Here is a 12,593-nt window from a genome sequence, read left to right as displayed (position 1 = left end):
CGGAATTCTCTGGATAAGCCAACGAGGTGCTAACGGAGCCTGACTTTGTAAGGTACATGCAAAGCGATAGATGAGAAGGGGGGGAGAGAAAAAGAAAAAAAATAATTGCTTAAAACGATAAATATTTATTTTAACCTTCCATTTTGGACAACCTATTATTTAATTCATCAAGTCATTACAACATGACTGCCAAAAATTATACCGTGCTTGCGTCTATAACATGATTAATAAAGCGGCAAATAGGCTTTCTCTCCATGTGACAACTTCAATCAACTGGCATTGGTTTTATGATCTGAGAAGCTCTGAGGCTGAATTCAGCGAGCAAGAGTCCAGCAGTGGATTAGCACTGCCTTCCAGGTGGCTCTATCAGGACTTCCCTGATAGCTCAGTTGGTAAAGAATCTGCCTGCAATGCAGGAGACCCCGGTTCGATTCCTGGGTCAGGATGATCCACTGGAGAAGGGATACGCTACCCATTCCAATATTCTTGGGATTCCCTTGTGGCTCTGCTGGCAAAGAATCCGCCTGCAATGTGGGAGACCTGGGTTCAGTCCCTGGGTTGGGAAGATCCTTTGGAGAAGGGAAAGGCTACCCACTCCAATATTTCAGCCTGGAGAATTCCATGGACTGTATAGAAGAGTCGCAGAGTCAGACATGACTTTCACTTCACTTCACTTCCAGGTGGCGCTAGTGGTAAAGAACTCTCCTGCCTATCCAGGAGACACAAGAGACAAGGATTTAATCCCTGGGCCTGGAAGATCTCCTGGAGGAGGGCATGGCAACCCACTCCAGTATTCTTGCCTGCAGAATCCCATGGGCAGAGGAGCCTGGGTGCTACAGTCCATGGGATCACAAAGACTCAGACAGAACTGAAGTGGCTTAGCATGCACACACACCGAAGTGAGAGATGTGAACAGATGATGTTTTTCAAACTGTGGATCTTGGTGGTGACTCACAGGGTGAAAGGAGCTAAATGGTAATCCACTTTGTCCAGAACAACACTCCTTTTACATAATTAAATTACTGGAAATTTGTAAAAGAATTCCTCTGCTAAAACCCATATTTTTAAAACTATAAATATAACAGACAAAAAAGACAAATTTGGATTCTATGTTCATTTCTAATTTGGTTCATAAGTTTGAGTCACATAAAAAATGTCACAGTTATTATTATAATGGTCGTTCACCTTGAAAGCGCGGACGTCTGCTACAGGGTTATCTCACGAAACAGGCTCTGAGTACTGCATCGGCCCCTGAATAGGCCTCTCTGGCATCCGACATGTAGCTCTTCTATCTGTCCTCAGCATCACTAACCAGGCAAATGGACTTTCAGCATCACCTTTCTTACATGTACTTGTTTGCTGAAAAACTCTTTGTGGTTTTCCGTGTTCTGACACATACATATAAACTCTCCTTTCTGACTTTCAGGTAAGCTACAAGACAGTCTGTTGACAGTGTAGTGTCTTGAAACAATAGTAACAAACAAAAATAAATTGTTGCATCCTACTGACCATGGGAAATTCACTTAATCTGAGCCTCAGTTTGCTTCTCTGTTAAGTGGGCATGAATGATACTTGTTTCATGGATAAACTTTGTGCATGTAACCTGCTTAGCACGTTGCTTCACAAAAAGATAATGTTAAATAAATAGTAACTTATTATTGTTATAATGAGCTTCCCAGGTGGCTCAGTGGTAAAGAATCCACCTGCCAATGCAAGAGATGCAGGAGACAAGGGTTCTATCCCTTGGAGTAGGAAGTGGCAACCCACTCCAGTATTCTTGCCTGCAAAATTCCATGGACAGAGAAGCCTGGTAGGCTGCAGTCCTTGGGGTCACAAAAAGAGTCAGACACGACTAAGCATGCACCACTTATTATCGCTATAATATATAATAAAGGTAATGATGAATTCCTGGATCTGCTATTTTTGACTGTGTGATCATGGGCTCATTACTCAACTTTCTGTGAGTCTCAATTTTCTTATGTGAAAGATAAGAATAGGTGCTAAATCATGACTGTTGTAAGGATTAGGTGGTACAGATTATTGGAAGATAATCCAGGTATGCTGGGTCCTTCATGTATTGTCTGTCCTTGCTCCTCAGTCTTAAGTACCAGGAGAGAATACCCCAAAATGTCCTGTGATCTAATCAGCTTAGCCCTATCACTATGTTTGGCCTTGCTATAGACCCTCTTCTTTCATGACAACTCTTCTTCCATTTATCAAATTATTCCCATTCTTAAAAATCTAAGACATGTACTTCTTCCTCCATGAAACCTTTGCTGACTACTTCATTCACCACCGACTTCCCTCTTCACTGAGCAAGTACCCCATTTCCTCAAGGGCTTGTCATACAATTTAGCCATTAATTAGATTCTGTCTTGTTTGCTACAGAGATACCTTGTATCTCATGTTGATAACAATCTTGGATATGGAAATCAATCCCATGTTAGTTCAGCTGAGGGTGAGAAAAGTATTCCATGGGAAAACAAGGAAATTAAGCTCATGTCCTCTTTTCTGTTGCAGTTCCTTCTTCTGAAAAAGGAATGGTCCAAATGACTGTGAAAGACTACATGAGGTAGGTGGCGGGATGGTTGTTTCACTCCAGGGTTTTACTGACGCATCTTTCATAAGTGAAATGGAAGTGAGGAGGTCTCTTAGTAATGCCATGGGTCTTGGCATCTTGGCCCTGGTTCAGCCAGAGTGCCTAGACTATTTTCACCAGCCTTGAGAAAAATAGAGGTTCTTTAATTGTCCTAAAGGCGTGAACAGATTAAATCAGTAGATGCTGACTTAGGGGGAAATTTAATGAAAATATATTCCTAAATGGTATTCTACCAAAATTCAACTATTCATGAGAACTTGTTCATAAAATAGTTACATTCATATTTTCATTGTCATTGATTATCATGCTATTAACTAGACAATATTACATATAATTTCCAGTGCTAGGTAGAAAGCAGTTTGAGTTTCCTAGGACTCAAAATGGTCCCAACAGCAGCAGCAATATCACCTGTGAACTTAATAGAATTCCAAGTCACTTCAGCACACTGCATCAGAAAATTTGGACCTAAGGGTCAGAAATCAATGTTTTTTGTAAGGCTTTCAAATATTCTGAAGCACACTGTAGTTTAAGAACCAATGCAGACCATGTGCATTGGAGAACTGGGAACTCTGCCTCCTCTGCTCTAGTCACTCTTGCATTTTCCAGATCATTCAAACTAGTAGAAAACCAAATATTCAATACTGTATTCTTCCAACTCGTATCAATTCACACCTAAAGTGCTACTTGGGCATAATTTTTCCCTCTTAGAAGATTATATGTTTTTGCTACTCACTGAACCATGTAGAAATAGGGACCACAAAAATTCTTCAGGCAACTCCTTTTGTGGAAGAGGAAAATGAGAGCCAAGGCCAAGGATGCACCCAGGCTCTTCCAGCTTCCTTAGGACTGTGACTATATGTGGCTTCCCCTGGATCCAAGTCCAGGCCAGTGACTGGGAAGCTCTGCTGAACATTACAAAGTAAGGTATGAATCTCAAACACGGAATGAAACAAAAATCACGGCAGGCCTAGGGCACACCGAGAGGAGGCAGGAAGTGAAAGGTATCTTCTGCCTGTCTTCCAAGAAAAGTGAAAGCGTTAGTCGCTCAGTCGTGTCCATCTCTTTATACCCCATGGACTGCAGCTTACCAGGCTCCTCTGTCCATGGGATTCTCCAGGCAAGAATACTGGGGTAAGAAGACATTCCCTTCTCCAGGGGATCTTCCCCATCCAAGGATCAAACCCACATCTCCTGCATTGCAGCGGGATTATATACTGTCTGAGCCCATGCATTGGAGAAGGAAATGGCAGCCCACTTCAGTGTTCTTGCCTGGAGAATCCCAGGTACAGAGGAGCCTGGTGGGCTGCCATCTATGGGGTCGCACAGAGTCAGACACAACTGAAGCAACTTAGCAGCAGCAGCAGAGCCACCAGGGAAGCCCCTCCAAGGCTCCCAGAAAGCTCAATCATCTATTAAAACAGAATCTTTATTTTTCAGAAATGTGCACTTTCTCAGCCTTAGGGCAGAGAAGCAGTTAAACAAAGATAGGTAGTGCCCAGCTATTCTTACCAAACATGGACAGGACTAAGGCAAATTCAGGAGCCCATGTAAGATAATTTGGTCTCCTTGGGATAATTGATATCAACATTGTATTCTTCAATAAATTATATTTTTTGCCAACTTATATTATATTTGATGAAACTAGATGAATTATAGTGTATTGAAGCTATATAAAAGTGAACTATAACAGTTCTATTCTGTTTGGAAACACTTTCAAGTGAGTTGTACTGCCTATTAGGATAGAGAGACACGCATTTTCGCTTTTACCATAGAAAAGGGAAGCCCAGGTGGCTCAGTGGTAAAGGAGCCACATGCCAGTGAAGGAGACACAGGTTCAATCCCTGGGTCAGGAAGATCCCTTGGAGCAGGAAATGGCAACCCACTCCAGTATTCTTGCCTGGAGAATCCCATGGATAGGGGAGTCTTGAGGGCTACAGTCTATGGGGTCTCAAAAGAGTCGGGAACAACTCAGCAAACTGAGCACACACACAGAATAAAGGAGTTTGCTAGTGTTGCACACGGATGACAGCCCCTGGGGAGTATTAACTATGCGATATGAAATCCTCCCCCATCATGGGAAGATGCTTCAGTGGCCTCTGAAAGAGGTGCTTACTATACCTCTTTCATCCCATAATCTTAACTTCTTCCTGAAAGTCAGTGCCTTGCAAAGCTGTATTCCTGAAAGGTTCCCCAATGATTTGCCATCTGTCAAAAGTGAGACATTCTGTCACCTTTGTAATGAGCACTAGCGGGCACCTAACACCTAAATTCTCACACCTTCTGTAACACAACGCTCTTGAAGAGAGGAGCAATTCCTCCGCTGCATGCAGTCTCTTCTTCGAAGATGTGGCTGTTATGAGATGATGAGAAATGAAGAGGAAATGCAAGTGTTTGCTCTGGAAGGGAAAGAGTCACAGTGATCTCCCAGGGGACTCTCTAAATCAACACATCTCATCAGTGGTATTTCCCCCAACTGCAGATCCCTGCATCAGTTTTCAGAAACTCCCACTCTCTCCAGAGGGACCAGTTTCAACTCTTGCCATTCTGCTGCCAGTATACCACAAAGGTATGTGATTTCCAGGCACTTTTTATCCGGAGAAATCGTTCTGTGCAACAGTGGGTTTCATGAAATTACAAACAGGCACTTGAGAAATACTTGTTGAATGAATCGGTGAGAGAATGAATAAAGGATTTCCAAACTCCAGCCTGCAAGAACAATGTGAAAGTCAGTGAAGTTGGACTAAATATCTGTCATTGGGGAAATGGCCAGATAAACTATTGGCTCACCCATTTTATGGAATTCTATATAGTGATAAAAGGAATAGACAGAGACAACTTTACTAACTTAGAATGATCTTTAAGTAATATTTTAAGAAGAAAAAATCAAGATGCAGAAAGATATATAGACTATGTTACTGTTTATAAAGCCAACAAGTGAAAACTATAAAGCATATATGTAACTACATTTAAAAAATGCCTAGGAGGATACACATAAATTCAGTAGGAAGGGAGTCAGGATTGGTAGGGGTAATAAACAAGGGAAGAGAGACCCTTATGTAAGATATTACAATTTATAACAAGGTGAGTGTATTTTATGTTTTTCTTACATGGGTAAATATACATTAAAAGAGTTAATGATGTAGAAAATATTTTTTAATGACAAACCAATCAATACCTATATTCCTGGCCATGAGAATGTGAGCCACTAGAAAACAAGATTATGTTATTTTTGCTCTTTTTTGTCCCCTGGGTGCCTAGCTGAGAACCTAGAACACGACAGACATTCAATAAATGTTTGTGTAAGTGAGTAAGATAAAAATTTGTAGATGAAGTCAATAAATAAAAAATTAAATCTTTCATTCAAAATTTAGATTTTTTTGCAGGAGTTTTTTCTCCCTCAAATTTTTTTCTATATCATGATATCAAATGTTTGGCACCCGCAGTTCACCAGTTCTTTGCAGTGATTAAAAGATCCAGCCTGAGCCATTTAAGCCCCACAGTAGCAGTTCTTGGCTTATCTTTTCTTCCTTGGTAGAATCAGGAGGCAAAGCACAAGATCTCTATGTCACATAAGAAAGTGTGAACTTGATGTTGGAACGTGATGCTGTGTGGCCTGCCGACTGAGACTAGAGGTGGCTATTGTTGAATGTGTGGATGGCTAAATAAATGAATTATAGTTAATCCAACTTAAATGCTCTCATTATGAAAATAAAATTATCCAAGCTATCTCAAATAAGCTCCCTAGACTTGCATGTAAAGGTAAACAGAAACTTTTAAAGATGATCCTAGGAAAACCTGATTAAAAGTTCTGGTTCCCATGGAGTCCATGAGTTTTAAAGTCATTTGCATAGTCACTAAAAAGTTCAGTGATTAGAAAGTGAGGTGGTATATATAAATATAATTTCCATATAACTGAAGGGTATCATTTTAAGTGCCAACACTGAATAGAACAACTTGAAAAAATACTTCTTTTCAGACAAGTCCAAAAAAACACAGAACATATTTTAACCCCACCTAGGGACTTAAACTCATTATTTGTGATCAGTCTTGCAGTGTCCATTTAGTGATATCCTCAACAAATTTGTATGACTAAGGATGCCCCAGACTGATACTCTTTTTAATTATTATATTTTAATATTTAATAATTAAATATTCTTTCAAAATATCTCTCTTTTAAAATATTCTACTGTTTTCAGGATTTTTTTCCTTCTATTTCATATTGACATCATCTACCATTTTTTGTGGGTATCACTCCACTGATTCTGGTTTTTGTCCCACAATCTCCTTGCTGCATCTAATTTAACATTTCCATGTTGTGAAATGGAAAACCTGTTAAGTAAATTCATTGTAAAGTACAGACAAGCAGTCCCTGAGTGGGGGTAATGGACTATCCTTTGAGGAAGTATATATGAGCTCTAGTAAATACACCATCTGTTTTTGTCTATTCAGATTCCTCTTTTACTTAATATCTGGAAGACTGAGTGAGTGAAGTGACTAGGAAAAAAATGGCTTTTGGTTAAATGAACTGTTACTGGATAAAGATATTCATATTTTCACTGCAGCATTCCGGAATGGCTGGAATTTTGGGAAAAAGATCCAGTGGAGATTCTCTTGGATCTGGGGTTTGGTGCTAATGAGCCAGACATCTGCACTCGAATCCCAGCCAGATTCCTGGGTTGTGGCTCAGCAGCCAGAGGAATCAACATCCCTGTTTTTCTTGAAGCTCAAAAGCAGCGAATGGACACTGAGAACCCTAACTTGTACAGTAAGTGAGGACCACTTGGCATCAGAATCTCAGCAGTGGCTATGAGAAGTCAGATGAACCACAGTACTAAGAGGGAGGGATGGGCCAGGAGATCTGTGCAGTAGCAATCAACCCCCAGAGCTCAGTGGCTTCAGACAGAAACAGGCTTATGTCTTGATAACTCTCCGTGTTCACTGGATTGCTATATACATGAGGGGGAATATGGGCTTCCCTGATGGCTCAGATGGTAAAGAATCTGCCTGCAATGTGGGAGCCTCAGTTTCAGTCCCTGGGTCAGGAAGATCCTCTGGAGAAGGAAATGGCTACCCACTCCAGTATTCTTGCCTGGAGAATCCTATGGACAGATGAGCCTGGCTGGCTACAGTCTATGAGGAGGAAGAGACATCTGTTCCATGATGTTTTCCTTATCCATGGACTTGACTCCACTGTCTGGAACATACTGGCTGGTGATAACAGGGAAAAGGTGGAAATAGAGAACCATTTGTTGTTGTTCAGTTGGTAAGTTGCATCCAACTCTTTGCGACCCTATCAACTGCAGCACACCTGGCACTAGGCCTTAAAGCCTCCTGCTCAGAACTTACACATATCAAGTGTGTTCAGATTTCATTGTCCAGAATAAATCATGTGGCCACGCTTAACTCCAAAAGGGTGACATTGTGCAATCCTACTACATGCAGAGAAGATAATACTATACTGGTAAATAGCACTAAGGCAAACTGTAGCCACATACCCAGAGGTCAGAGAAACCAGAATCTGGCAAAGCTTATCATGGGTCACTAAGTGAAACCTTAATTTTCTCATCTATGAGGCTTAGAACACTCTTATTCCACCATGAGCTGTGATTGGTAGTTATAAATATGTCATATCTTCAGATCTGTGGATTAACTAGACTTCCCTGGTGACTCAGACAGTAAAGAATCTGCCTGCAATTCAGGAGACCCGGGTTCAATCCTGTTGCTGAGAAGATCCCCTGGAGAAAGGGATGGCTACCCACTCCAGAATTCTTGCCCAGAGAATTTCATGGACAGAGGAGCCTGGAGGGCTACAGTCCATGGAATCTCAAAGAGTAGGACATGACTGAGTGACTGATGCATGCTTAAATCTTATAGTTATCATGCACGCTACAATTTTTTTCCAACTGGTGGTCAGTGAAATATTACTGTCTAGGACACGACTGAGGTTATTCTTGGGGTTTGTGTACTGTGCTCAAACAATCTCGGAGAAAGATGGCTTGCTGTTAAACAAGTTTATTTACTGCAAGATTTGTTTAATATGCTGAGTTGCACTCTCAGTTTCCTGGAGGGAGTGCAATACAGTGTTTTCAAAATCATTTCGTGTAGAACCTCTCTTAGAGGAGCCTTGAAGAATATCTCCTCCATGGAATAGTTCACAGAATTCTGGACTGGGAACATGCCAAGTTTCTATTAATGAAATAAACTCTTCTAAATAAATTCACTGAAAGAAAAGTCAAGAGAAATGAAGTGTTTCTCTCAAATAGATATGTGGAACAGAGGTTTTGCTTAGATTTTTCATCTGTTTCCTCTGTTTTCATATGGGTGAAATGGGTGTCAGAAATCTCAGCAATAACATTTTTTAAAAAGAGTATGCAAAACTGCAGGTGTTGCAGACTAATGGTTCTTTACCTTTAGAAGAAATTAATATCATTCTTTGTTGTCTCCTTCTCCAAGCTGCACAGAGATGCAAAATTCTTGATCTATTCTTTATTTGGGGAGAATAGCAACACTTACCGATATTTGAGGACTGTTTGAGCTGATCCATGAAGTAAATATTTCACAGATGAAATTGACACATGGATTATAGGGAAATGAGAAGTTGGCCCCTGATCCTGTAACTGCTGGCCCCCTCTTATTTCCACCACTTAGCCCTGTGCTAACAGTGCATGGTAACTATTCTCACTCAGCACTTACTAATAGACTTTCAACTCAAGAAAGCTGAGAAGATCAAATGCAAAATAAGCAATAATAAAATTAGTTGGTTGTCCCAAAGACAGAATGGAAAAGTATGTCTCATTCGAAGTCAGTACAAAAAGTTCAAACTTGAAGGGATGAGAACTGGTTCATTGTTCAGTGTACCCCAAAGCAAAACACACACACAAACAAAAATCCTCCGACACTTCACGCTGTTATGTTCTCTGAATTACCTGAACCAATTAAAATTGACAGGCTTTGTCTAAGTATTAAAATCTTCTATAGAATGGATGCTAACACAATCATAAAAAGTGGAATGATGATTCAATCATGTTCTTAAGCTTACAACTAAATTTAAGTGGGAAGTGTAATCAGAATGTTTCTGAAAACATCTGGAACCCAAGAGTTTCTCTAGGTCTCAACAGAATATCATCATCCTCCATAAGAAGCCCATCATATTGGACTAGAAGGATGAATAGTCAGTATCTCCATTTTCAGGTGAAGGACACAAATAGGCACAATGATTTCCTAATGGAGAAGTCTGTACCATTGCTACGATAGTGCAAACAGAACAGAGAACAGTTTCTACACCAACGGGGCCTTTGACCACTGCTGAGCTATGCAACCCTGCATGTACCACTGGTGTTGAGAGAAGGTTCTGTAATTTTAAAAAAAAAAAAAAGTGTTCCATTTCCATTACTGTGGTTTTATTATCTGGAGATACAAAAATATTTTTTACAATTTTTTTCTAAGGAGCCCCAAAATAGCCCTTGTTACATTAGATCTCTCTCATACTAATTAAGCCAGTTCTTACATATTGCCTGGATGAGTGAGGACAGATCATCCAGAAAAGCTTATAAGTTGAGGAGCTGGCTTGCTTGGGAAGGTAAATGGATTTTCACCTTAATGACTATCTTCTGTTAGAAGACTAAAGACAAATATTCCCTTTCTGAGCTGAGCACATTTGTAATTTTAGCTGATATCTATTTAGCATTGTGCTTTTCACAACAGATGTGAGAGACGCATAAGACTGGTACTGTTACTTCATTCTCCAAATAAGAAACTGGTGGTTTATATGTGCCAGGCACAGGGCTAAACACCATGAATCTGTTAATTCATTTATTTGCGGTCATACTTCCAGTGATTGGTTGATCTGGAATTTGGATCCAGGCCTTCTGACTCCGTATGTCATGATGCTTCCATGCTCTCAGGTGAAGGGTGTAGAATTCAGTGCTCCCCGATCTTTTTGACACCAGGAACCAGTTTTGTGGAAGACAGTTTTTCCTCATACCAAGGCAGGGGAGGGGGATGGTTTCAGGATGATTCAAGCACATTATATTTATCGTGCACTTTATTTCTATTATTAATACCTCAGATCATCAGACATTAGATCCCAGAAGTTGGGGACCCCCGATGTAGCTGGAGATGATGGAGGTAATGATGATGATAGTGACTGTCTCAAGCTATAGAAGAATCTTCACGCTTACTTCATACGAAGGAAATGAGTTTACTCTTTGCCATTTACTTAAACACATGAGATTAATCTCAAGATTCAACCTTGTCTGTAGTTTTTATAGTTTAACAAATAGGTATTATTTGCATCTATATAGTTATGCATATTCAACTAAATATAAAAGGTATTCGCTTTCCCTATAACACAGTGACACTTTGTTATATAGGGGAATCTTGTCCACAGTAACCAGTGATATATATACTAAGGGAAAACTTGAGTTTCAGAAATGTAAACTCCTTCCCATCTTGAAAATCAAGTGTGTTCAATCTCTTCAGTTTTTACTACATTAATGCAGTTTCACTGAAACTAAAATTTGTGTGTTTCTTTAATTATTTAGGTCGTTTCCGACAGCTAGAAATACTGGACCACGTGGCCAGTGCTTTCTCGTCTTTGCTGAACAATGTTAACATCCTGCAGAGCAAAGCTGAAGAGGAAGGTGAAGGGAGAGGTGTGCAAAGAACCTCAGTGAGTGAAGCCAAAGAACATCGACGAAGAATAGGTGAACTTTTTAGGAAAGGTTCAAAGCAGAACATTAGAAAGGATTATAACCCGGGAGCATCAGAGTCACTGGAGACAATAGACAAATTTTCTATCGTCTCTACAGACCCAAGGGAGCGTGGAGCACAGGTATCAGCTGTGACAAAGGAACATGCCCGCAGTCATTTGTCTCCTTCGGCAGAGCATTGGTCTCCTCGAGCCTGTGACAGCTTAACACCTCATCATCCTCCCCAAGCTCTTCCGAGCAAACAGGGGCCTCAGTCATCCATGCTGACCAAGCAGGTTCCTCCTTCCTGTGTGGCTGAGGGGTCAGTCAAGGACAGAACTCGAAAGGAGAATTCAATTCAGACTAATAAACTCAAGAGCTTGTCCCGTCTTTCAGGCAAAGCACCAGACTCCTTCGAAATGGAAGAGGTCAGTGTGTTCACGTCTAAGTGAAGTAACTCTCTCCATGGCTTCTTTCACCTTCCAGCCCTCATGTAACCCTTTCATCTTTCAGCCCCTCAGCAGTACATGCTATCATTCCAAACTTCTATCTGGTCTAAGACGTTTAAGGTCATTCTTGTTGCTTCTGTCAGAACTCAACCAGCGTGAAACCAGCCTTTGCTTTCTCCTATTTCTTTTCCTTTTCTTGCTCACAATTGAATTCACAGGTTATTTTTGGCTTTACTTTTCCTCAGTGTCTTATTATGTGTCTCAGTATGCTTTTATCTGCTCTCTAACTTTCCATGTTTCACCTTCTTTGAAGGTCAGTTCAACTACTTCCCACTCAGTGAAGCTTGCCCACCAATCCTCGTCTGCATTCTTACAGCCTTGGCAGGGAGAGATTGTTACAGTAAATATTCTGTGTGTGTGTGTGTGTGTGTGTGTGTGCATGTGTGTGGGTGTTGATGACATCTCCCCTGTTGGACTAAAATCTCCTTCAGGACCAGGTTTTATTCTCAAGAGAGTATGTCTTAAAAAATACTTCCTCTGCAATGCCTATTGCAGAGCCTTGGACAAAAGAAGTAGGGACTTGGGTTTAATAGTATTTTGTTTGCTTGCTTTGGGACTTAATACTGACATAGCTTGACTCCCATTTCATACATATTCTTTGCCCCTTCATCCCATATTCATTCACATGTGCTAATTTTCATCATTTAGATGGCCTACCCAAATGTACTTCTAAGTCTTTTTACAGATATATACATATTTTTCACTCACTTCTCTGCTCTTTAATAATTACAAAGAAAGTAGAGAAGAGCAAGTCTTTCCCCCTTTCCATGTAAATTGTTTGGAAGTGGGGTAGAA

At 40.5% G+C, this 12,593-nt stretch overlaps 1 protein-coding gene across 2 annotated transcripts in view; it reads left to right on the top strand.

The window, feature by feature from the left end:
• The window catches only part of ITPRID1 (ITPR interacting domain containing 1), a 134,699-nt gene that overhangs the window by 51,829 nt on the left and 70,277 nt on the right, over positions 1–12,593 (top strand). For both annotated transcript variants that reach the window (XM_004008240.6, XM_027968636.3), the window contains 4 exons: positions 2,521–2,572; positions 5,079–5,165; positions 7,162–7,364; positions 11,143–11,717. In XM_004008240.6, coding sequence (XP_004008289.3) covers positions 2,521–2,572; positions 5,079–5,165; positions 7,162–7,364; positions 11,143–11,717 — 917 coding nt within the window. The remainder of the gene's footprint in view (positions 1–2,520; positions 2,573–5,078; positions 5,166–7,161; positions 7,365–11,142; positions 11,718–12,593) is intronic.

Source organism: Ovis aries, chromosome 4, assembly GCF_016772045.2.
Source record: "Ovis aries strain OAR_USU_Benz2616 breed Rambouillet chromosome 4, ARS-UI_Ramb_v3.0, whole genome shotgun sequence".
Taxonomy (NCBI): domain Eukaryota; kingdom Metazoa; phylum Chordata; class Mammalia; order Artiodactyla; family Bovidae; genus Ovis; species Ovis aries.
The sequence above is the reverse complement of the archived record's forward strand: the minus strand, read 5'-3'. Positions and strand labels throughout refer to the sequence as shown.